The sequence below is a fragment of the Argentina silus genome, assembly GCF_951799395.1.
Source record: "Argentina silus genome assembly, chromosome: 16".
Lineage (NCBI taxonomy): Eukaryota > Metazoa > Chordata > Actinopteri > Argentiniformes > Argentinidae > Argentina > Argentina silus.
In genome coordinates, this window is record NC_139670.1 from 11,647,631 (window position 1) to 11,674,577 (window position 26,947).

General features: G+C 41.3%; 1 protein-coding gene across 1 annotated transcript; it reads right to left on the reverse strand.

The window, feature by feature from the left end:
• Positions 1 to 21: 21 nt before the first annotated feature.
• mapta (microtubule-associated protein tau a) lies at positions 22 to 16,884 on the reverse strand (the record flags this gene model as incomplete). Its single annotated transcript, XM_083687072.1, is given in 15 exon segments — positions 22 to 219; positions 1,602 to 1,708; positions 2,322 to 2,403; positions 4,017 to 4,109; positions 5,390 to 5,482; positions 5,810 to 5,811; positions 5,814 to 5,901; positions 6,476 to 6,732; positions 8,126 to 8,192; positions 8,853 to 9,002; positions 9,168 to 9,205; positions 11,441 to 11,464; positions 12,485 to 12,613; positions 14,101 to 14,229; positions 16,719 to 16,884. Coding segments are annotated over 15 exon segments (1,623 nt in total).
• Positions 16,885 to 26,947: the final 10,063 nt, after the last annotated feature.

The window sequence follows — 26,947 nt, forward strand, 5'->3', positions numbered from 1 at the left end:
GTTGGGGTCTTGACAGTGCAATCACAAGCCTTGCATGGCCAGAGAGGCAGACACCTGGTCGGCTAATGTGGAGAGCTGTGGTGAATCCACCATGTTGATGCTGCCAGAGGAGGACATGGTACTGAGTTGGTTGGGATCATCATCCAGGGAGACGATCTCGGCACCGTGGTCAGTACGGGCCTTGGCCGTTTCGCGGAACGTCAGCTTGTGGCTCTCAATCTGCCAGTCAAAGACAAATATATGAACATCCTATGCACACTCTTCGGTAATGGTTTTGATGGATCCTGGGTCAGACGTTTTCATTGATTGATTAATGTTATTGACAAAGTGAATGTCAAAGTTGTTTGGCTATTTATCTGTGGTAAAATACTGCTATTTTTGACGAAACTATTTATTTTGCAGATGATTTATTTCATTAGGTTAAACCAAATGATCAAACCATGCAGTAACAAATATTCTCATAATGTTCTGATATTATTTGGGCACCCTCTGGTGGTAAAAGCATGGTGGAAGAGGTGAATTGAAATAGTGTTCATTTGCTCTGATAGGGATGCACTTCTCAGTTTTTTCACAGTTAGTTGCAGATTACATTCTACCCACTCTTGGTGGATGTTATGTACTTACAGGAGTCCTCAATCTTTATGAGGGGGTTCATCAGGATGGGTGTGATGGGAGCTGAGGGGAGGGGCTGAGGTGACTGTGGGGGGGTGTCAGCAGGGGAAGGGCTGTACATGCCCCCATTTGAGGGGCTGTCTTTGGAACACGCTTCTGCTTCCTTCCCCTTCTCTCTCTACAGAGGTGCCCCAGTGAGGGGGTGACAAAGCATGCAACAAAAACATGTGATGGGGTCAACATAATTAATAACTTAAAACAAAACGTGTGAAAATAAATGAATCGATGAATGATGATGATCTCAAACAAAACCATGTACCAGGTGATGTGAATGTTAGATTATTCATTTAGGGAAAACAATTTCTAAAGATGCTGAGGGGGGAGGGGGGGAGGGATGATGGCATGAAAAAAAGTGCTAGAAGCCATGTATATGTCGTTAATGGAGCAGATCACGGGGAAGGAGCCAAGTTGGTTAGGGTAAGAGACTGTGGTAAGAGAAGCAGGAAGCCAGTATTTTAGGATATAAGTGGTGAGAGAAATTAATGACACCAAACATGCAGAGGAGATGAGAGAGGGGGAAGGAGAGCAGGCGGTTAGGCAGCCACAGTCACCCAGGGGACCAATGCAATGTTGTGTGCTTTTTGTCTGTGCATGTTTCATTTGGCTTAAAGCTGCTTGCATTTTGCAACATGACCACATAGCATCCTGTTAGTTAATAGATAATTGAAAAAACTATATTTGTTTCATGTTTGTTTGCAATAATTAATTTCCATTCAGCTCTATGTTACCTTGCTCAATAGTGATTTTCATAGCACGATTGCCAAGCAAGATATTCTAATCTGGGGTATGCCATGATTGCAAGGCTTGGAGCAAGCAATAGAGAAATGTTGCAGTACATGGTGAAAATGTAGAAAACATACAATCACAGATATTGGGCTGTGTAATCCAGGTAAATTGCAATCTTCAAGAACAATTGTCTGTCATCTTACCCTCCGCCCTCCACCTCCAGCCACATGCCCGATGTTGGACAGAGAGCCAACCTTTGACTCGACCTTGAAATCTAATTTCTCCGTCTTGATCTCAATATTTCCTCCACCTAATTGCAAAAGAAGTAGTGTACTGTTATGCAAAATGTATGCACAAAAAACTAAACGATGCATGCAATAAATGTTTTCTTTAAATTGCTTATTGATGTCACTTTAGCTGACATTTTACTCTTCTTAACTCATGCATGTGAGCGACCAGTAGCAAAACATGAGTCTCCTGTGCACTTCAAGATTGTGTTAGCCAGCTGAGCTAAAGCCTAAGTATTACCTCAGGGAGCTAACGCAAATCTTCGGGTCTCATGCAAGATTCCTCATCACATGGTGGTTAACTGACCTAACACCATTATACTTCACACCCGTTTGACTTCCCCTTCCTTGCAGATACCCATCCAGGTCACAGCCCAATGTGACCTACCAGTATCAAACCCAGGTCTCGTCGCCACAAGATGGTGTTGGACAGCTGAGCTAGGTATTAGCTTGGGGAGCTAAGGTAAATTTTCAGGCATAGTTACTCTTCATGCAATGGCTCAACAAACCGGCTCCTTTACATGTGCAATGCACGAAACACTGTGATTCTCCTTAAACCTTTACCAGGATATATGACAATATGATGATGTTTGACAATGCATCATGTTGTATGGAGAGGGTCGAAGAAGTAATTACCTGGCTTATGGCGGATGTTGTCTTTAGAACCACATTTTGATTGAACATTACTCAGATCAATCTTTTTGTGGACAATTTGAACCTGTGCAGAGAGATAAAATAACAATACATATTTTTTCAGTTTATTGAATAGTTTCTTTGCGGAAAAGTATTATTGTTGACCTGCCAAGCATGCAACCACATATAGGAGGAACTTGCATTTGCCTGTTAGCATTGACCTGTTAGTTTAAGAGGGTTATTGGGAGGAGTAAAACACTGTTAACACACAATACACACAGAAACACACAGTTACGTACTAGACTAACTGGCTACGTTAAAGGGGCAATCTGGGATTCAAACACCGAAGTGGATGTGATATGACTAAGCCCATGAGGCATTTAGAAGTTATATTCTTGAAGAATCAATGGTTATATATCATTAATTTTAAGTCCAAAAATGTATTTACCAATCCCGGAGTGCCCCTTTAACCTTGCTGATATAATTGTACATTTTAAGTCAATAGTTACATTTTGATCAAACAGCTTGCTATCTTTAAACATCCCACATTTAAACTACTTTTGTAGAAAACTACAGTAAATGGTTACAATCAATTACAATATCATTAAACACTGCTTTACCACACAAAGGCATTGTTGGAGATGTTTCCTGGCAGTAAATTGAACCCAGTCTAATTTTTAACCATAACTGCCGATGTTACTAAGATAAATACCATGTTCATCAGCCATCACAATACAAACTCAGATCTGATGACCTCATCACAGGCTCCCAGGATGAGGGGCTCGGCTGGCGTCTCCTGACACAAAGCTCCCTGTCTCTCACAAGTGAGGTCACCTCTCTGCTGCTCACTACAATATGCTAGCAACTCAAAGCAGGGGCATAGGACAGACACACTTTGTTAATAAGAGATGGCTGTCCCATTTGATACCTCTGCTGAACATTGTGTGTACATTGTTTTACTTTATAACTTTATTTCAAATGTCATATTGTATTATTTATGACTGGCATTGCTACCCTTGATAACTAAATATGATATCTACAGCGCTTGACAACTGAAGTGCAATTTATATTAGATATTGACCTGTCTAGGCTCAGTTGATCAGTTTGGCCCCACTTGAATGCACAAGGCCAAGTATTCCATGCATGTTATCTGAAGGTCAAGTGAACTATTGCTGATCTCATCACCAAACACAGGGAAATTGACAGATACAGATTCAGGGGATATGTCATCAAGCCTACTTTAGGTTGCCATGAGCATTACATAAGATTTCATTAGTAGTTGTGACTAATGTCATATGATATAACAGAGTTCTGACTGACACAAGCAGCAATTTAGGTCAGCTAGCTGACAAGCCGACAAGCTAGCCAAAGATAGTTCTGTATGCAGTGCATACAGCATTATACAACAGAACAGTGTTGAATCACTTCAGCAATATCTCTGCTATTGTTATAGATACAGTATGCTCATTGCTGTTCATATAGGCTGTATGACAATTGGTAAAGTGACGTGTTAATATCTCGCAGTTGAGAAGTGGGAGTGTTGTGGTCTCAGACTGAAACGGATAGAACACACAGGGATTTTCGTGCAATAGTGTCTGAGTTCCTTTATGAAGATGCAGATTATTCTGTTGGAATAGGGAAGGGCTTTGGAAAGAGCTGCACAACTGCAGGGAGTCATGGGTTATTCCCTTTACTCACATTCCCACCTCCGGGTACATGTTTCATATTATCTTTGGAGCCACATCGAGACTGGACATAGCTTAAGTCCAACTTCTTTTCAAGTATTTGTACCTGGAAATAGTGCAGATGCAGGGAAAGAGACTGTTATCTTAGGGAAACCAAAAGCAACCAAGGCTGCGAATGAGGACCATTGTGTGAGAGGAGAAAGTCATGAAGGAATGTTTGAATGCGGTTCAAAGAGAGGTACAGTATATTCATAAGACTTAACCAGGTGATGGGGGGGGGGACCGGTAGAGAATAACTTTTCAGATTTTACCAAAGGTTGCTTTGATGATCATCAAGACTCCCTTAGTTATTCACATTGTAACCTTGTCCCCAGGCTATAGCACAGTGCATATAAAACTGGAATAACAACGACTCAAACCTGGCCTTAGTGGGAGTGAACGACTTAAACCTGACCTGAGTGGGAGTGAATGTACCGAGTAGTTATTTACATTATCCAATTTCAGTGAATCACACATCAAACGTGTGGTGTGCAAGCACTGGGAGATGATTGGTTGGTAGATTAAGCGGATTAAGCCAATGGCTATGCGACCGGCAGATTCAATCTTTGTATTGTCAGTTTTATGCGCTCCACCAGACCTTCCGAGCATTTGGGTGGAAGTGTCTGGGAATTACTGACATTGTCACCGGGACATGTTTCATATTTTCTTTGGAGCCTCGTATTTTTTTACCTGAAATGGTGCAGTCGTAGGAGAAGAAACCGTGATACTGGAGGAATCGAAAGCAGCATGGCTACAGATGATGAAAGCTGAGACTGTGAGTGAAATCTGACTATGGCTGAGCTACAGTAAGTCAGTAGTCCTTGTATAACTAGATTCTAAGAAACTAGGTTTCTTATCGGGAAGGTTCACTATTCTATCCCCAGCTGGCTTTCCACAGTGGTGCCTGTGCATGCTAAGGCTAACTAGTGGCCAGTTGGTGCTCAAAGCTCAAAACGTGAATAAGCATGTTTGAACAGCTGTGCTTCCAAATTAGCCCTGTATTATGATCTCCAGTTTGTTTACATTCTGAAGTTCATGGCAAACTATCAACGAGACACTAACAATACATAGCTAGCCACTCACCATGTTAACTAGCCAACCTAAGTACTTGGGTGTTGGAAAAATTCCACCCTCGATCTAAAATACGCCCCCAGCCCCATTTGGCCCAATGAGGACCTGACTATGGAAAATCAATTGGCCTTGATGAGGCTACTGAGAGCATGAGGGTTTCCAGCAATTGTCAGAAAGATGGGGCACTGATTGATTATTAGGATAGGTACTGTGAGAGAGATTTTGTCTTGAGAAGAAAAGTCAAACATAAGCTGAGACGACACACTGGTTCCTCACCCTGCCCCCGCCGGGAGTGTGCTTCATGTTGTCTTTGGAGCCACACCGAGCCTGGACATTGCTTAAGTCCAACTTCTTTTCAAGTATTTGGACCTGAAAGAAGTAGAGGGAAGCAAGTATTACCCTTGAGTAAATAAAAGCAGCAAGGCTGCAGATGAGGACCATGCTGAAAGAGGAATTTGAACTCTTGGAGGGAGGTGGACATACAGGGGATGTAGAGATAATTTGACTCACTTACTTAATCAATACTTAATGTAGTACATTGTCGGGTTAGTGCACCTATGATAATTTATCTTAGGAAGAGCAAGGACAGAGAACCGGAGAAGGAGTATGTTATTTCCCATTTTTAAAAGGGTTGCTTTGATGATCATAACTGTAGAGATACTCAAGACTATGGTGTTGAGTTCATCCCTTAGTTACTTGCCACCTCTGGGGACATGTTTCATATTGTCTTTGGAGCCACACTTAGACTGTACATTACTTAAGTCCATCTTCTGATCAGGTATTTGTACCTGAAAAGAGGTAGAGGTAGGGGAAGAGTCTGTTATCCTTCAGAGTTTCAAGGCAGAGGACTGAAAGCTGAGAGCTGTCTGAGGAGGATTGATGCAGACTTTTATTTGTATATAACAAATAGTTAGCCTCACCACAGTTAATATATGCCATTTAGCTGACACTGTTATCCAAAGCGACTTACATTGCAGTGAGTACATACATTTCAGTATATATGGTCCCAGCAGGAATCAAACCCACGACCTAAGCGTTGTGAGCACCATGCTCTACCAACTGAGCCACAGAGGACCACAGTTCTTCAGCGCAGTCAGAAAAATGTATAAGCCTCAAAGAAATTTACATGATTGGCCTGAATATTGGAAAGCATCGCTTAGCACCACCTACAGATTCGCTACTTTAGTCTATTCCATTGATCTCTGACTATCTTCAAGTTTCAAGAAAGCTAACTACACACAGCTGCCACTTCTGTGCAAAACACTAAAACAGATGGGGGGACAGTGAACCAGGGAACTGGAACAGAAAACAAGTTGTGTAAGGCACATTGCAGTGTACTAACACAATTACACCTCTTCTTACCCTGCCTCCTCCAGGCTGGTGTTTAATGTTGTCAGTGGAGCCAATCTTGGACCTGACGTTCTTTAGGTCTGGCATGGGGGCCGCGGGGGCAAGGGGAGCAGGTGGGCGGCTCTTCAGGGAGCCAGGAGACTTGGGTGGGGTACGCACCACCGCAACCTTCTTCACTTGATTGGTGGCCACAGCCAAGGGCTTCCCAGGAAGGGCTTTGCTGGAGGGAGACTTGGGAGTACCAGGGCTGCTCTGCCCACTGGTGTCGTCTTAAAGAGGGTTGAAAGGGTAGTGGGTAAAGGGTAGAGTGCAGAGCCAGATAATTGTTATTTAATAATCAATATGTTATTATTATTTTTAAGATTCTTATCTTTAATTTTAAGAGGCCATTGAAAAAAACTAAACTAATTGTGGGTTGGGCCATGGTGTTTTAAAGTTATGAAATGGCTTTATCCAAGACCACTTATGGCGCTTTTCCACTAGTGACTGGGTCCCAGACTTTTTCTTGTGCCAAAGCACTAGTGTTTTTTTTGTGTGCGTTATATTTCCACCAGCTAGGGTGATTCTGAGGACTTGGGGAGAGCAGAGAGGAGCAAACTATCAATGTCGTCAGAAAAATAATTGACTAATTAATAATAACATAATTGACATGACTGCAATGACTGTAATTGCTTATTGCTGAAACAATAACTGTAATAATTGTCATGTTTTCTCCAGTGAATTTCTTAGAAACTAGCATATGAGTTGTGTGGTTGAATGTGAGGCATTTATTTAGTTTGGAAATGTACAATAAAACGAGCATAGATTGTTCAGTTAGGAAGCCAGCCTGATGAGCCAGTCACATTTCTTGTGACATGAAATGGGTGCTTACCCATTGGTTGCTTATTCCCTTAAGCTGTGCAAACATAATAGTGCATGTAAATGCTTCTAAATGCGACTTTAAACCAAAGTAACTAATGGTTTATATATGTGTATGTGTGTAAGTGTATGTACGTATGTATGTATGTACCATGCCAAGTAAATAGCTGTACATTAAGAGAATTGTGATTGTTACTTTATTTTTCATGTCCTCCATTTGATGGGAGGGTTGGGGCAGCAAAAAAGGGGGGACTACAAATAATGCAAGCATTGCTATCAGATAGAAATGTAATTATATTTACGAATGTTGAATGCTGATCTACCCCCCAAAAGAAAAATAAATGTGTTTGTGCTTTTGTACCATAAAAAGTAGCAGTCCCATAGACTAGCCTAGCCAAAAAATGGGAGGGTGCAGTACACATCGCGCGCCTACCCCCAAACCCTGCCCAAGTCACAAAAAAGTCCCCAAAATCTCCCCAAAGTCCCAGGTCAGGGTAGGACCTTGGTGCCATGACCCTTTGCTTTTTATGGGCCGTTCTTGAAGATGGAAACAAAAAAGTCTGAGGCTTTGGGCTAAGCACCGGTGCCAAAAGTGACAGTGGAAAAGTGCCATTATGTCCTGTGCCTTGAATTGGACTATATTTTGCTTTGTGAAATTTTGTTTTTACCTTTGTCATTTTTCGAAGGCGGTTTCTTAGCGCCTGCTGTATTACAAAAACACCACAAATTGGACATAATCAGTGGTTTGTCAATATTACATGTGTGCTGATAGTAAGGACAGGTGAAGATGCAGTAGCAACACACCTGATTGAGTTGGGGTTTTAGCAGGGATTTTAGTTCCGGGGGCCTGAGGCCTGGCACCACCTGGAGTCTATCCATAACCAGAAAAAGAAACAAAGGATTGAACGACATTAGTGCCAATTTACTGTTTAACAAACATTCTCCAGTTAACCTTGAATTTCTTGAAAGCTGCAATTGAAAGAGAAATGGGTAGCCTAAATGCATTCAAGAGCATTGCCAAACCGTACCAAAAAAAGAACATTACACTCAGCCATTAATAGAGATTACCAGTCTAGAATAATGTAACAAATATAATCTATATTCCATTCAAAACCTTTTAATCCACCCTCAATCACGACTAGTTGCAAAAACAGCTGACAAGGCTGGGGTTAGTGAGTGTTAGTGTTAGCTATAGGAATAGTTCATGATTATACCTAATTTTCTGCTTACCCAGGGTGGTTGACACTTTTTTTGTCATATTTCCCTTCTTGAGCAAGTTCAGCTCAGGGGCTCAAAAGTCACAAACCAGGAAGTCTTAGTAAGTGTTCTTACTATAATACTAATAATACACTTTACTAATTTAACAGCAAAAATAAAAATAAAAATTCATATGGATATTTAACATCCAAAATCATGAACAATCCCTTAAATACACAAGAAAATCATTTCAGGATTTAAAGATGGTGGAGATGTCTAGCTTGTGCCACACTCAGCCATGTGCAGAGAATGATCAGGCCTATGCCATACTTACTCTGGGTTGCCTGGCCCCAAAACCACTGGCTTTAGTGGGGGTTGAGGTTGGCTCATTTTTGGAGGGGACCTTAGTTTTGGGGGCCCTGTTGACTGGGCAGGGTCTTTTAGGGGCAGAGGTGGGTCTAGCTTTGGTGGCAGTTTTGGGTGTCTTTATATCATAGGGAAAAAAATGAGTGTATAATAATAATAATTCTAATCATAATAGTTCTAAAATCTTTAAAGTAAATGATGAGAAATCATGCTATCCATGACAAATTAAGAGGAAATGAGTGGTATGTGTACCAAGTTATCTGCTTTTGGCTCAATCACCTACCTTCTTCTCCGCAGTGTCATTATCAATCTTTGATGGAGCTATGGAAGTAAAGGAGAGACCGAGACTTAAAATCCTTCCTCGAGTGTTTTTTGGGGAAAACACTGTTAATTGCTTACTTTATTGCCACTTTGTAACCCACCAAGTGCAGGAACTTTGAGACGGCAAATAGCATGTTTCTTTCTTATCTCTGTGTGTACAAGTGGAAGTGGAGACAAAATGAAAAACAATACAAAGATGGGTGATGTGGAGGACTAACAAACATGCAGAGTGACATACTGTACATACATGACTTGTGGAAACACTCAAATACACTTATCCATAAATCAAGGAGGATAGGGCTGCAGGACGAAGAGACAAAACAGAAACAAATATTGAGGAAGTGGGGAGGTGAGGACAACAAGCTCTTCCTCAGCTCATTTCCACAGTGTTTTGTTTTTTTAGAGGGAGTGCTGCATAGCATACAGTATCTGTATTGTAAATCAAAAAGTGGGAGGAATTAACTAAAGAGATTTGGTTTGGGATTGGTGAATAGAACTGCAAACAGACCTTTGAATATAGCAACCGGGACCAATGATTTTCTTCCAGGCGAACTTTGGGGAGTTTTCTTGAATTCATTTGTTGTCTTGGAGGACTGTATGACATTGCTCATCTCACGGTCATCCACAACATCAGGCATGGAAGTATAGCTTGCATCTTGTAATGCTATGTCAGTTTTAGTGTTAATTACACCTATGTCAGATAGCACAGTCGCCAAATGTTTGTCACTCTCAGAAATGATGTTCCCATTGATGTGTGTTGGGTTCTGGAATCCATTAGTGTCCTTAGATATGGGTTCATGCACCTCTTGAAGATTTTCTGGTTGACGGCCAGTGCTTCGGGACACTGGTGTGGATTCCCCAGGTACAAAGTGGGAATATGACAGACTTTGAATCCGTCTGGAATCTGGGCTTTCTGGAATGATCTGCTTGGATCCATTGTCCCAGGTAGTGAGAGAACCTGAAGCTGCTTGCTGAAGAGCTTCAGCATAGTCAAAAGCCAGTCCAGGTTTTGTGGCTTCATTTGAGATGGAGTCCTCTCCTTCATCAACCCACAATCTCTTCTGTCCTATGGATGTAAGGTCTTCCAAGGCTGTGCTGCGGACCAAAGACATGCCCGGCAGATTGCTCAACCCAGACAGGCTCTCAGGTGCATCAAGACTGACAGCCTTTTGAGAATCTGCTGCATTGTCCCACTCTGAGAGGTCCCCTCTCTCCTTTAACCCATGGCCTTGGTCATCAGAGGCCCATAAAGAGTCACTAAACCTCTTCCCACACTTCCCTGCCTGCACCGCCCCTGAGTCTCCAGCCTCCATGGTTCCAGAGTCCAGTGAACAGAAAGCTCCCAAGCTCATGAAGTCAATAATCACTTTGTTTTCAGAACCCTCAGATCCACTAGGAGCCAACATGAATCCACTGAGGGTTCCTGCACAATGCCCCTCTAGTTTGTTTGAAAAGCAGGTTAATGGTGACAGTGGTGACATTCACAGCACTCTTTTCCAATTCAATGAGAAGTAAAAGAGAAATACATTTGACAGTGAGCTCCATGACCATGATTTGGAACAAAAAAAGAACAAACTGAAAAATAAACTGTTGTTCTTCTTTATTGTAACAAATTACATAAAAATGGTGGTGTGAAAGTAAGGCCACGGGATGCATTTAATGCCTGTCCATCAGCTATGAAAAGTAAAAAAAAATGTAAAGGTTTCTAAAGCTACTTTACAAAACAAATGACGTGAAAATGAACATAATGCATCATAGCTGGATAAACAGAAAACAATGAAGAGAGGACAATGGCATTGAAACATTGATGTAACAGAGAAATGTGCTGTGATGCATGTGCTGTCGTACTGTACATTTGTTGGAAAATGTGTTTTCAACAAATATATTCCATTTTGTTGTTTGGCCTCTGAACATCTTTTAAACAGTTCTCAAATAACAATTTTCTCCCAAATATGTTATCAGTGGGGACTATTGAAATACAGTTAAATGTTTCACAGATACCACTTGGACTGTTCCGTAGTCTACAATTTAGCTAGGGACGGTTCTCAAATTAAGTCTCCATTGAAGATACTTTTTTAGTCTAGTTGTACGGTAGGCTTAATCTGTGTTCAGGAAACCTGTCCATAGTGTTCAGAGAACATACAATTAGAAGATAAATGTGTATCAAAATGGCTTGTATCTTGCAAAAAGTATTAGTATACTACATATAGTCTCAAGTGATATCAAAATACATACCGGTTGTTGCTGCTCCACCAGTTGCTGTTCAAACATGGAGATGCAGTGGGAAGAAACAAAAGACAATCATCTGTTAGGCTTTGTCAAACATATCTGTGCCATGGCTACTTAACATGAAACCACACCACTGCAAAGAAAGCAAAGCAGCATGAGACACTTTACAACATGCACAAAGTCCTCGGTTAATGCACAAAGCCACAGCAACTTCTCTTTATTTCTAAAGATTCTCATTTGAAGCATTCTGAGCACAACATGGAGTCACTCAATGAAACATCCCAATTTAAATCCAAGTAACTATGTGTGTGGGTCTATAGACAGATCACCAGATGTAGAAGGTGCTGAGACCAACACAATGTTTTCATTTAGGTCTTAATTAACATGGTCCAACACCACACCTAACCTGGTATTCCTTCTGGTTGTTCAGTGTTCTCCATTATTGTGTCATTCCCCATATCTGAGGGCACTGTATCTGTTAAACAGATCACATGGACCTTTCAATCTTCAGCTTTACCATTTTGTCCTCTCTGAAACTTGCATGCTTAGTATAATATCTATGATCAACACATGGTAGGCTCAGATTATATAGACTATTTTTCTAGTTGTGATAGTGTAGCAGTGGTATTGTGTATAAACCAGGGAGGACGTTATGCTTTGTGATTATCTGCTAAAAACCTGACCACACAACAAAGCAAAGGCACAGGAAATAATTCCATACCTAGGGGGTTAAATCAAAAGTCAACAGAAGAAGACTTTAATTGATTAAAGCAAGGAAAGAAATGTTAGTCTATGAAGACCATTAAACTCAGCAAATAAGGTATGCAAACCAAAAATAAGCCTCTTCAGGTTATGACTCTGAAACAAACAAATAGATAGTTTAAGCAAAACAGTATTAAGCTTATTCAACACACTGTACACAAAGCCATTATGTTATGTACATGAAAGAGAAAAAGCTATTGAACTTTTAATGAAATAATTGTGTTAGTAGTTTTTGGTACAGTATTCAAGCTGAAAGCAAAGGCAATGGCGGTGGTAGTGGAGGCATACCAGCTTGAACCTCATCCGCACCAGAGGTGCCTAGTAGCACCTCCTCCTCACAGGGGGCGCCCTCTAGTTCAGAGAGCTCAGGCACTGGTTCAGCTAGTCTTTCCTCTGGTGTTGGTTCCTCAAGCTCAACTGTGAGATAAAGGCAAGCTTTCAGTCAGGAATTAGGTTAAACGTCACGTTAGAGATGGTTCATACTGTACATAGGCTGCAGGTGCCACTGGACCATCTTCAGGTAGTAGTCTGGCCAGTTAAAAAGGATATCACACTATGCGATCACAGGGCACTGGGGTGTAAATAAATAAAGAATAGATACAGAATAGCAATAGATTAATATTTTGAATATTAATTTGAAAATCTAAATTATTAGTCAATATAGTCCAGGGACAAAGGAGACAACTTTGTTAATAGTGTTACATATCTTCAAAGTGCGGTGTCATTCAAGACCACAAAGTAATACGTGCAAAAGGCCCACAACAACCAACGTTAACACCAAATGTCTCCCATACATTTGCCTCATATGGTAGATCAAGGACAGAATTTCATTTGGGAATTTACAGGTTAGCAGTCAGAATTTTACTACACCTCACGTTAAAGCTTGTTTGGTTCAACACTACACCTAATATTGTATTTCCTCTGGCGGCTCGGCTGTATTTTTTATTCCTGTGACATTTCAGGGTCTGTTTAACAGATCGGAGGGACCTTTCAACCTGCAATATTCCCCCACCAACGTTAGGACAGGCCGTCATGCTCACTATTCATGATCAAAGCATGCTTGGCTCAGATTGGAGTGGGGTAAAGCAGCTCATTCTTACTAACACAGAGAACCATTCTTTCCTTGTTAGTCAGTGATACATGGCCCTTCACCAATACAAAGCTATTGTGGAGAATGGGGAGATTCATTTAGCATTTTGCATACATTTTTATACCCTAAAATGATTACTGTTTATGATGAAAAGGGGAATCATTTTTTTCAAATTTATTTTTTATTTTAACATTATTTTACCAGGTAAGTTAACTGAGAACATACTGTATTCTCTACTGATGCCTTGTTTTCAGTAGGTGCTCAAGTCAAACGCAAACCCCAACATTAGAAAACTAGGCCAAAATCTAAACGCAGCAACATTTTGCAACGTACAATAACTGGGGAAAAAACCCCAAGTATCTTACTCAGGCAGTGTGTTTAGAAAAGTTAAACTCTGTTGCAACATCCAAGTGGCCGATACAGCCAACTTTGGATCTGTTTTGATCGAGCTACATTACAGTAATTTCTAGCCTCATTACCTACATTTTGCTGTAAACATGGTAGTGCATCATGCGCAAGTGGGCCAAACTAAATTAAATTAAGAAGAAAGTAGAGATTAGTGAATGAAGGCTCTTAAAGTTATCTGTAAAGCCAAATAAAATCAGCAAACCAAATCCCTTTCCCAGGGATATGGCTCTGACTCTGAAACAAATGAATAGTTAAAGTAAATGTTAAAACTGATATCTTGCAAACAAGCACACATTTATAAACATAGTGAAGGCAAAACCAGCAGTAAGGATACAAGTGAATGTGTAACAATCTTTGGTATTCAAGCTGAATGCAAAGGGCAAAGGCAGTGGTAGTGGAAGCATACCAGCTTGAACCTCATCCTCATCAGAGGTGCCTAGTAGCACCTCCTCATCACAGGGGGCGCCCTCTAGTTCAGAGAGCTCAGGCACTGGTTCAGCTAGTCTTTCCTCTGGTGTTGGTTCCTCAGGCTCAACTGTGAGATAAAGGCAAGGTAGATGCTAAGTGTGATCCTTGGGACGACCCTACCCTAAACCCTAACCCTTAACCTTACCCTTACTCTTACTCAAATCGTAACCCTTACCTAACCCTAACCCTAATGTTAACCCTAACCGTAACCATTTTAAATCTCAACTTCAACGGGGTGATGTCAGAGTCGGATCATCCCAAGCATCCCACTTAGCATTTACCATAAAGGCAAGCTTTCAGTTGGCAATTAGGTTAGACGTCATTTGACCGAGCAAAGATGGATTCAGCAAGTGCAGGACACAGGAACACTGGCAGAGCATGTGCTCATAGGGCACTGGATTAGAGCACTGAATGTCAACAAATGCTGTGAAATAGAATACCAAAAAAGGCTTTATTACAGCATTTATACCTTGGCATTGGGTATTATTTTTGAGTCCCTAAATCCAAGCTTAATGTGCATCCTCCAATCAGCTCCCTTACTCCCCTTTCATTCAGAGAATGATGCCCTAACCCCTATTGCACCCCTGTTGCAACTGCCAACTTAATTCAGTAAGGAGCAGTTGGCCTAACTCAATATTTCATTGAAATATAATTAGATCAGGAAGTGACCAGATTTTTAAACATTGATAAATATGACCAAAAACCAGTTGTACACATCTAGAGATTCTCATCTATCACAACACTGAAAACTGTTTGACTCCTTTTTAAAGGATTTCTATGATTATCCACTTACCCCTGTTGATCCACCATTATTAGCCGAAAATGTTCCATTGTTTTGGCTTGTGAGAGACTACATTTTTGCCTTAAATCAGGGAACATGTATGGCTTCCAAATACATATACATTCTGTTTGTAGTTGCTTTATGGGCTGTCAAATACATGTTGCTGTTTTTTTGGAGCCTTAAAATGTTGGACACTGTTCACTTCCACTTGGCTACTGTTAACTTCGCTACAAGTTGCTCTACGAACACGATATGGACTCAAAAACCCCTTGGATGTTGGGATGAGTGGATAATCATAGAAATTGGATTTTAAATAGAAATCATCCTTTCAGTCTACATCTTCACTTGACTATTGGCCAAATCAGTGTCTACCTACTAAAGAGTGAAGTGTAAGGTACTCACTATGTGACGTGTTGTTGGTACACGTGCCATTTAGCTCGGTGGAGGAACCTGACTCTGAGGAGTAGTGCTTCCTGCTCTTCCGAGGGGTTATAGGGAGGGCGAAGGGGGAGAACGAGTGCACTAATGAGGGCTGTAAACTGGGGAAAGCTAGGCTACGTACTACTTGGCCAAAAGAGCAATGGGGGCATAGAGATGAAAAGAGATGATTATTACCGTTGTTGCATTTGTTTGACACAACAGTCCTCATTGTGAAAGGTTGGCAAAACTGACTGTACTCTGTTAGTACAGCTACTGTGCTTTCTGCATACAGTGTACCAACCCTACAAGGGGGCAAATATCATCACTGTAGCCAGGGCTTTTCCTATCATTGCTTTCCTTCCCTTGTCTTACTTTAGCATGCCATTGAGAACCAATTTGATTATTAAACGTACCATTTTTGTAGGTCAATGGCCTATGCACGGTCCTGAAAGCCTGATTGTTTGTGGGCTGAATTGGTAACAGTGATGGTAGATGGCAGAACAGGGAGCGTTCTGAGGCCCTGAGTCAGATGCCTGGATAACAGAGCAGAGAGTGCAGCTGCAATCGGAGACCGCCAGTCAAGCATGCCTTGTTTTCTTTACGTAGCAGGGATTAAAACAAAGCACAATCAGAAGCCTAGGCCTCAGCCTTCACCCTATTCAATGCATAGAATACGACTAGGAAACGGCATATGATTTTTATTTGAATGCTCCTCTTTTAGGCATGCGGCAGGGATGGAGAAGTTTTTGTATCTGACTAATGCTTCTTGGCTACAATGCCCACCGCGTCCACACATATCTATGAGATATTTGCTTGTGTGAAGCTATAATAAGATGTTCTAATGAAGTAATTTGTTGTCTTCCTCCTGAATAATGTGCCCCTAATCTGACTTTATGGTTTGTGCAATTTTAATGAAGAGATCCTCTGGAATTTACCCTTCAAGCTTCTTATATATTTTCGCCTATCTAGTGGCTTCAAATCAGGTGCACATGCAGAAACACAACAGCTAATGTCCAACACTGCAAGTCCATTTCAGGGGGGTTCTATTATTATTAGGAAGGTTGAAGATGTTGTTTTTTGGAACTTCTAACTCCATTTCGCCAAATCGCCGAATCGGCCAAAGGTGCCAGATTCACACCAGACTTATGCCCTGCTTCTTTAACCCTCGTTTTACTAGGCAAGTTGACTGAGAACTATTATCTTTTACAGTACCTGGGGAAGAGTCGCAGGGGAGAGGAGAGGGGATGAATGTGCCAATTGAAAGCTGGGCCATGGTGGTATGGGGCCAGATTGCAAAGCATTTCTTGATGGCTATGCTAGTTCAGCTGCTTCTCTGAGGCTGATAGGTGTCTGACCTTTCATGGGGCCATCCCCAAGGTTCCTGTGTCCCAGCTGGACCCCGTTTTCCTGGTGGTGCAGGTCATTGATGGTCATACCTCCTAAAGAAGCACTCATGGTGTCCCCAGAGTTGTAGTTGTAGCTGTTGGGTGCGTTGTTCATGTAGTCCTGGTGTTGATCCATAGCGAGTCCAATTCGGGCTACAAAAGAACAGAACGACATAAGGGAGTGAACAAAACTGAGAATGTCCTTTTCACTCAAGGTGGTTCGAGTCAAATTGGCCAACTCATGCATATTCTATTGAGAGCTCAAAGACCATCAATAATAAGCTACAGGTTGCAATGCAAAGTAATTTACCAGAGACAGTACCTGGTTGCTTTTCAAAATTGCAGGATAATAAATGAACAATCTATCTCTTCCACCTTACACAAGCGAGTGTGTCACCGGCTAAATGTAAACAGACACTGTGTGGGGGAAAACCTGGTTATTTATATACCTTAACATGGAGCCCTAGCATAGAGTTACAGGATCAAACACAAAAATAGTCCCCTGTGCCCACGTGCGTGGCATCCGCACTGTGATAAGTTGCACTTCCTAAGCAACCAGAGACCACCTCTGATTTCCTCTTTCAGACCACTCAACCAGTGCCATCACAGAGCCAAAAAGTCACTTGAGTATTGAGCTTGTGTTCTCAGACAAGATTTTGTCTGCTTTATTTCACATCTTGAGAAACGTGATTAATGTCAATCAATGGTAGGATGGGGACATGCTCACTCAGGGAGATGTGAATGGCTTCAAATCTCATATAAAGAGGATTACATGTCGTCAGATTAAAGCCTATGGTTATGTCAGCATTTTTCTGTTAGTATCACATATTTTTAGCTCTCTCTGTCTGTCTCTCTCACACTCACACACACACCCACACACACACACACACACACACACACACACACACACACACACACCACTAGCCATTGCATAGGGCTTATGGTATAATCAGCCCCAGGCTTCAGAACGGGGCTCTCTAATGTACTGTTTGCTTCGTGATTGAGATTTACCAGTCTCTAATCTTTATATGCCCTTTCCTGCCCATACCGATATACACATAACTGTGTTTGCTGGCTCGGCCTAACCCTAACTCATATTTTGTAACAAAGCTAAGGTTGGTCCACAAAATACCCTGGGGAAAAAATATGAGGTTCATTGAGAATTGAATCACCATTGTTTAAAACCACTGTTGCATGTGAAGTGAATTTTAATTGTTCCTTTTGCAAATGGCATTTGCGAAGATCCCACAAACAACATGCATTATTAATCACTCTAACAATTATCACATGCCAACTTAGCCTGATCAGCATTCGCTGAACACGGGCCCTGATCTCCTCCAGCTGCATCAACATGCTTCGTACCAATCGTTTGCTGAATGCTTTGGTGTGCATTGATTGTGCCTATTTTGTGCACACCACTGAAATTCTATGAAACGTATGATACGTAACTCAACTACCTCACAAAAGTCCCATTGTAGCATTACACATGACAGAATCCAAACAACAAGTTAGCTGCGTCCGCGCCAAAGAAAACAATTCCTTAGAGAGAAAGTTCACTCAGCTTTGTGTACCGGCGCTTTGAGGATTAAAGGAAAATTAACACAGGCAAATAAGGACAATAAGGACAAGGACAATAAGAACTAGATTCCTATAACAGATAACCACCATATCACATTCAAGGTATACCACATGCCTCTGGTTAGAAATGGAAACGCAAAAATGTAAAAAACAATGTATTGGTTGGTCAAGGATAGTGCCATCTTGGAAGCTATAACGCGAGCTTAAACTGATCCTACTTCAAAACCTTTCTCAAACACTCAAACCTTCTGTCAATAGATTCAAATGATGCACTTGCAACACATCATGTTGAATATCCTTTGGGGTGGAAGCTATATTTAACCAAGAAAAACATTTACAGTAGCAGCCAGTCCCTTGCCACAGAATTCAATCTTTGCAGACTTTAATTTCACCTGCTGAATAAATGGAGGCCTAGTCTTTATGGGAATTTCATAGGGAGGAAAAGGCACTGAGAGGTCAGCTGCTACAGCCAGCCTCTGGGTAGGGGCGTGTGAAAATGTGATCTTGGCCCAGGCCCCAGTCCTAAAGCAAACCTAGCTAAGACAGACGCCTCCAGAAAGAAGATGATCAACAAAGATATTTACATACAGTTACTCTGCGAGAACCATTTGGGACATACCATAAGACACCGTCTGAATTTGGTAGAGAGCCCTTATCTGATAGAAGAATGTTTTTCTGAGGATATGAGTGCTACCACCTTTGTTTGAGGTTCAATTTAATAGGTGTATTTTTGTTCATACAAAACCATATTAAAAACTAGTGACATCTCTTTCCTTTTTATGGGATTCACAACAAAGAAAAATGAGCAGTGGTAGTCAGGAACAACTCAGTAAAAGCTAGCAAAATGGTTTATAAACATTAAAGGTGACTGCGGGACATAAATCATTTGTAATCAATCATAATAACGATCAAATCATGTATACATATTTGTCTGCAATTCAATGGAGGAGTTGGTTTTTCTTGCCAATCATTAGATTGGAAAGTAAAAAACAAAAGGTTTGTCACCGCAGTGTGCATCTGATGGCATTCTCACTAGTGCTGCGTGTAGTTGGGCTGTGAGGCTACGATGCTGCCCTCATGCTTGACTGCCTCTGTATCTCTGACCTACTTTCCTCATGACTCCCTCTGAACACTCCCAGCTTCTCATCCTCAGGCACAGAGCACCAAAGAGAGAACCCTGACTTTACCTATTGAATAATTGTTAAGTGGACCTCAATTTTCCAGTCATATTGCGCTGAGAGAAACAGCTTGCAGCACAGTCGGGCCGGGCTGTGTGTGTTGTGTCTCACTCAGCATCTGATGGCAGCCAAAGTACACGTTAGGGGGATATTTTCTACTTTGTTTCCATGACTCCCGAGACTGAGATCCCCCCTATTCAAATCTAAATTAGGACATTTAATTTAATAACTACCAATATTAGGATGCTAGGAATATCTGTAGTGTAAACATTCCAAGGAGACTTGGGGTACATTTTCTGGAATTTGATCGATGCTAACATTGATTCTAGCATTGGAATTGAGTAATGAGGAATTCTTATGATGTCATGGCAGAGCCTGAGCAGTAATTACTGCAGACACTGCAGCTGCTGCATGTTCCAATATGTACACAAGGCCTGCAGCTATGATCGGGCACACACACCCCTGTCTGCCACTTTAATGAAGACTAGTGGTGCAATGAACTGAAGTCCTCCATCAGCAGGGTGCCAATTAACCACATACAAGAATGCAGTTTAATACTCAGTATGACATGTTATCCCCCTCTTAATGAGGCTATGCAATCCTGATCTCGAAAGACTTGTTGTTGTTGATTTTAAAATAATCTGATGAAATATGCAGGATTTTATATGAAGACCTCCACCCCCAACCACAACCACATGGCACACACACACACACACACACACACACGCACACACCACGTCCCCCGATAGTATTTTGCTATGCCGGACAGTGCCTCAAATTGAGGATTTTGTTGAATAAATCAATTTTAGGAGCATTGCAATAATGCATTGCCCCCCCTCCTCCTCCTTTGCCTTGGTGAATATGGAGTTGAACTAAATCCTGCTGCTTTCCTCCTTTCTGAACATAATCTTGTTTAATTTTGAGATGGTTTGCTTCTCCCAGTTACATTTTCAGAGATCTTTTGCAAAAGCTCTCTCTGTAATTAGTTACTGTAATTTACTGTTCAAGTTCAATTAGGCTTTGTGTGTCAGCTTTTTATAGGATTGGGGCACAGATCCTAGCACAGTCAATATAACCCTGTATACGTTTGCATTCCATCAGTACCAATAGTACTGTACAAACTGTAGTAGCTGGGTGGGGGTTTCAAAACCTCAACATGTTACTAAAGATATGCAGGCAAAGCTGTGTTTTTGCCATCTTGACTTTTACCAATGCTGCAATGACTCAATCTCTGTGTTCAATTACTGAATATGCAATCAATTTTACAGAACAATACCTTCCTGAATATGATTTTTCTCGAATGGATATATTTTCCTGTGATCCAAAAATCCACATTTAGTGGACTATGTGCAAGGGCACAACCGCATGGTTTTCCTCAACGCGCCGCTCCCCAAAACAGGAGGGGTGGAAAGAGGTGTGTCCGTGGCGATGAAATGGAGACTGTACTGTTCTCTGTTCCAACAAATTAATGTCTGCCAAGCGTCTGTTCAATCCCACAGCAATTATGATCGCATTACTTATCGATTGTGCTCAGTGTTTACTCTTTGAAAGGTAGGTTAAGCTTTACACAGTGGCAGGCTGGTTATGATGTGTAGACAAATGGCGACTAATGCGCACATGGATTTTGTGCGCGCCTCTTTTTAATCGTTAGATTAGACTCCTCAACCGACACAGAAACGGATTATTAAAGCACCCATATGTGTGAGTTGAACTACACCGGTATATGCTTAATGGCCATCTTCTCACATGTTTTACAGTAAAGCTAATACACATGAAAATAGACCGCATTGCATACGATGTAATTGGTACCAAATGTATCAAATGAAATTGGGCTTGGCATTTTGTCTGGCGCGTAGGCTGTTGATGAAAAATGCACACCATTTCGTCATGAACTGCTTCCAAAACATCCAACCTCAACACAATAGTGGTAGGCTAATAAAATATCACATTTCATATAAACATATGACAATTTGGTGGAAATTAGAATATCGGAGCAGTCTTGCCGTAGCCGAATCACAACGATTCCATAGCTATGCAGGTCCCCATATGTAAGAAAGGAGCAAGAAAGATCCAGAATAACGGGAGAAAAACACCGTGCTCAGATGCGCCGATTCCACAAATCACGTCCGCTACCATACACCACAAAGGCCAGAATAAAAAAACAAAAAAACATCGCGTGAATATGTCATTATAAATGTCGAATGATTCTTATTCTCAAAATTTCATGGATTAACCTTATTAAAATGCGAAAATCATTCATATGTAAACAACATCTCGTTGATCCGGGCCAATCAACCGACGATATTTACAAATAAATGAATAGGATAGGCGACAGAATATCACTGGTAATGCATTGCATTACATCAAACGTTTATAAGGGCAGCTACAAAAACATGTTATTTGTGTATTGTTGCATGCTCATGATCACAGTAACACCAATGCGAAAACGTCTGTTTTTGTAAAATACACTGCACTGTCCTTGAAACGAGAATACGACTTTATACATAGGGTATACACAATGTCACAATATCACCTTCCTTTATATACAAAATATATGCCTGCTATGGAGGCCCAACCTCTCCCCCCTCATGGAAAAATATAAATTACAAGACGAATGCCGATTGTAAATTACGACGGTATTGCGCCAACGCAACATTTGACACGCACTTCAGTCGAAGGCTCTTAGTGTTATGAAAAAACACGGTGCAAATAGCTTGTATTTAGATCGTGCGAATAATATAATTATCTAGATTTACTTACCTGTGTGTAAACAGCAGTGTTGTTGTCTCTACAGCGGCAGTCGCTCAACGAGCGCACAGTCCTCCGACGCAGTTCACCAAAATGCCATAGCGCGAGAGGGGCGCCAGAGAACTGAATTGTGATGGTGTCTTGAAGTGTTGTCTGTCTGTCAGTCTGTCTGTCTCTGTATGTCTGTCTGTCTGTCTGTTTGTCTGTCTGTCTCTGTCTGTTGGTCCCATTATTATGTTTTCCTACAGTCAAGATACAAGGAAGAGTAATGCTAAATGTAAAATTTTTATATTGATTTAAATATTTGTTTAGACATTCCACTTGGTTGAATCATATTTGCCAAACATACAACATATGGCCTTTTTTTCACCCTAATTAGATTTGTTCAAGAACTATGTTGACTGAAAGTACATGGATCACTGTGGACACATGGCAGTGACAAAAACAGCAGTCCAAGTGTGACGTACAGTAGGCTCTTGTGATACTGCTGTCTCTCTCACTGCCCTCTCTGTGGCCCTTCCATCACACACACTCTGCCAACTTTTACACTGAGTCGAGAAACCATTCAGTGCTGGAAAATACCAGGGGATTTATTGACATTCAAAACCTCTTTGAGAATGTTGAACCAACAATGTCTTGGCAAACCAAGCCCTCTTTCCTACTGAAGACTTACCCAGAACAACATAACATCTGCCACTATTTTGTTTTTGCTGAAGATTATTTGGATTTGTCCTGAGTGGGAGTTAATTGGGTAATACTAGAGAGTTCCCCTGCAATGGTTCATAGATGTTCAACTAACAATCAACAAACTCTTCAACAAACTGTTCATTATCTTGACCTTAACTTTAACCCTAAACCTCAACCTCAACCTAAAATTCACCTATAACCTTAACCCTAACCCTAATCTTGCATGTCAACAAAGTTGCAGTTGATACTGTAGTCTACAGACACTTAGTCTCTAGCCACCAGCTAATACAGTACGTCTGGGAAAAATGAATCAAGCTTTTGAGAAGTTCAAGAAGGGAGAGAAAAATCGTCTGGAGAGGGTCTTCTACATACAGATTCTCACGAGTTTGGGTGGGGTTCAGAATGAAATGGAGGAATCAATGAAGGAAGGCTCAGAGAAATAACGATAGCCGGATTTCCTGAATGTGCAAGTCCCTCCTGTTCCAGGACATGGAAGCCAATTGTTGAGCAGACGGTTAGCCGGGAGCATACATTATGTAATTTGTGGCAGGAAACACGGTCAACTTGGGAGATTAACAGAATCTAACTATCAACCAACTACTGTATCTAGGCCTATTAGGGGACTCTCAAAATAACATGTTAGCCTTTGTTGTTTGCCTCACTGTCTGCCAGGTGGGGGCAGACAGTGAGCAAGATCCTTATCAAACTAACGACCTCAGGCCATGTTCTTAATCCGGACTGGGTCAGCAGTCTAGCACTGTGCATTAAGGAACTACATGGCTGAAATAGATTCTGAAAAGCGTTTCCCTCCCTTGAAGAGCAGTTCTTCTTCCAAGGGCAAATGTGCAGTCAAACATATTTCAAGTTGACTTTGCTGAGGGTGACAGGCTGTCACCGGCTTCAATCTGTGTGTATACAGTGGTGTTTCCTCACACCATCCAATGAAAAACCCAGTGTAAACCAGCTACGGCATCGAAAAGCTAGCAATTCGATGGCACGGGTGGGGGTATTTCAGCTTGAGGAGTGAGGTTTATTTGAGGGATATTTGTGTACATATTGGTTTCTCCACCACTTTTTATACATAGTCCCCCTATTTCATGGCACCAAAAGTAATGAGACAATTGGCTTGGCAGGTGTTTCTGGTAAGTCAAGTGTGTTCCGTCACATCATTGATTCAGGCATAAGAGAACTGTCAATGTCTGGTATTGATTCTAGGCGTTTGGAGTCTGCTATTGGTGTCTGTGAACATGAGGACTAAAGAGGTGTTAATGAAAGTCAAGGAAGCCATTATTAGGCTAAAGAATCAGAAAATAAGTATCATAAACATAGCCAAAACTTTCCCTCCTTGGTGATTGACGTACGTCACTAAGGACGCGTTGTCCGGCCTGACAAGAAGTCCCTGTAGGAATGGATAAAGTGCCTGAGGGCCATTAACACGCAGAACTTAAGAACATGATATGGGTCATTGAGTCTGACCATATGCTGTTCATTGAACATCCTTCGTGAACTGCCCCCCCCCATCCCTGTAATGACACATCTGTCGTCAAAACCCTGTGTGAGTAGGGGTCTCTCCGCAGCTGTCGCACCATGAAGCACATCTTGGAGACAAGCACACATCCACGCTTATGCAGAGAAGGATCCAGATGGAGTGCTATGACCTATTGCTGGAATTCTCGCATGAGAAGGAGGCCAAGCTGGACTACCACTATCAGGAGTAGCCTCAGACACCTACAGTACGAGACTCATGGTTGGACAAAACACCTCAAAATAGAGGCGAAAAGCCTCTCACCTGTTCACGGTGGGGGCAGCTCGAGCCGAGACCGAGACCGAGACCAGAGTCACTGACAAGGATTTATTTAAAACATTGACTCATTATGACAACTTAAAATTGTAAATTGAAATTTTATTCCAATGATTGAATTTAAAAAAACAACATATAGAAAAAACCTCCAGGGAATGGTGGCATGGACCTTTTGACATAATACAGAGGAAAAGAACATGGTCAGAATAGACAAGTTCCTCTTGTGGCTGATAGGTATGAGGTTTCTTGATTCACTGAAGGTGGCCCTTGTTCAACTTACATGATTGGTCAGCCAGCCATGATATACTTGATGAACGCTGGAAAAAAGAGAGATGTATGAGCGTGTGAGGGAGACAGGGAAAGGTAAAAGATATAGTGTGACAGAAAAGGTTCCCAGAGGGGCAAACAATTATCAGAAAGCAAAACTAGGGAATCCTTGCATATAGAAATGGTTAGCTGACTCTAACCATTGTTCTTTGGAAGTATGGAGAGAGGAAATGAATGAAAGAAGCAATGAGTAAAGAACCACCACAATCGGGACCATGGGGGAGGGCATTTTTAAAGAGAGAGCTTTATGAACACTAGATGGAGACATAGCAGCATCGTTTTGTAGTCCCACCTTCATAGTTGATGCAGCCGTTTGTGTCCACCTGTCCTGCAAGCAACTGTTCCACTTCATCCTCAGACATCTTCTCACCTATAAAATAATAAGTTAAATGATCACATTAGAAAGACTCATGGGCTCTACCCAACACTAATTGTCCGCCGTAAATGTTTTAGGTCATGTTTCAGATAGTAGAATTAATGTACTGTATTATGCAAACATATATGCAAATCATTATCATTATTAGATCATTATTATAATATGACTGATGTGTGCTTCTGGACAGTGTTGATTTACTACTGCAGATGAATGGAGCACAATCAAAGACCTCACCTAGTGTGGCAAGCACATGCCGTAGCTCTGCCCCCATGACAGTACCATTGCCCTCCTTATCAAAGACGCGCAGACCCTCCACAAAGTCCTCTGTGGTGCCCTTATCTGGGCTCTTGGACACTTGCTGAAACATGGGTAGGAAGGTATCGAAGTCCAGCAACTGGCTGTTCATATCTGCAGACAAAAGCATGGAGATGGAGACAGGAAAATGAAATTCTCAAGTATACATTGGAATAAAAACAACAATTTAGGATAGACCCTTCATAAAGCAGGGCATTTCAACTAGCATCCACTGTACATCTGTGTCTAAAGAGCACTTCTGTCGATGTCTAGAGCTGGATGTCATCATGTACTCTACCCTCAGGTTTGGGCTTCCCCAGAAGTTTCAGAATGTCAGCATTGGTTGGGTTCTGACCCAGAGCTCGCATCACATCCCCACACTGGGCAAAACTGATCTTCATCTCCCCTGTTGTAGTCCTGTCGAACAGCGAGAAAGCCTCTTTGAACTCTGTAGAAACAAGACACAGGCAGGAGAGGATCAGCAAACTAGGACTGTTATTATAGTAATCAATCAAAAATAATGGCCACCTCTGTGGTCAGTTCCAGAAAAAATAATCCCTAATTCTCACTGTTAATGACAAAAAACAAAAAACAAAAGAGAAGGGTGCGGCTCAACTATATTTCAAATTAAAGTATTTATTTAAATCATAGCAGCAATGTATTGGTCTCAAGGAACTTCCTCAGCCCGCAAAAGAACCTCTGTGATAATTTCAAGTTTTATGTCTTGTTATTTAAACTCACTCTTAGGAAAGCAAGATTCTGTGAAAATAATATTTGGTTAAACAGTCCTGCACGAGGGCTATATTACACTGTCATAAGTGTTTCATAATGCAAGAGAAATCACAAAATTAGCATTTATAAATGTTACATAAGCTTATGTTGATCATTGATGTTGATGTTGTGTCAATCCACACAAGAAGTGAGGTATGCGGCTCTCAATGACATATTCATAGATATGGAGGAGGAGCTAATGATTGTACTATATGTTCTTGTGAACAGAAACAAAACAGCTGGTTGGTTAATACAATTGTTCCTACCTTCCACCTGGTCTGGGGTAAAGTCAGTCTGAAACAGAAACCATAAAATACATTATATTTGTAATCTGTATTGTATTGTAAAATAGCTTACAAGCAATGGCAATTGTAAGAATATATTCCCATACTCGCATAATACTGCAGCTGTCAGGTGAAACGGTGAAACACATTAGTAA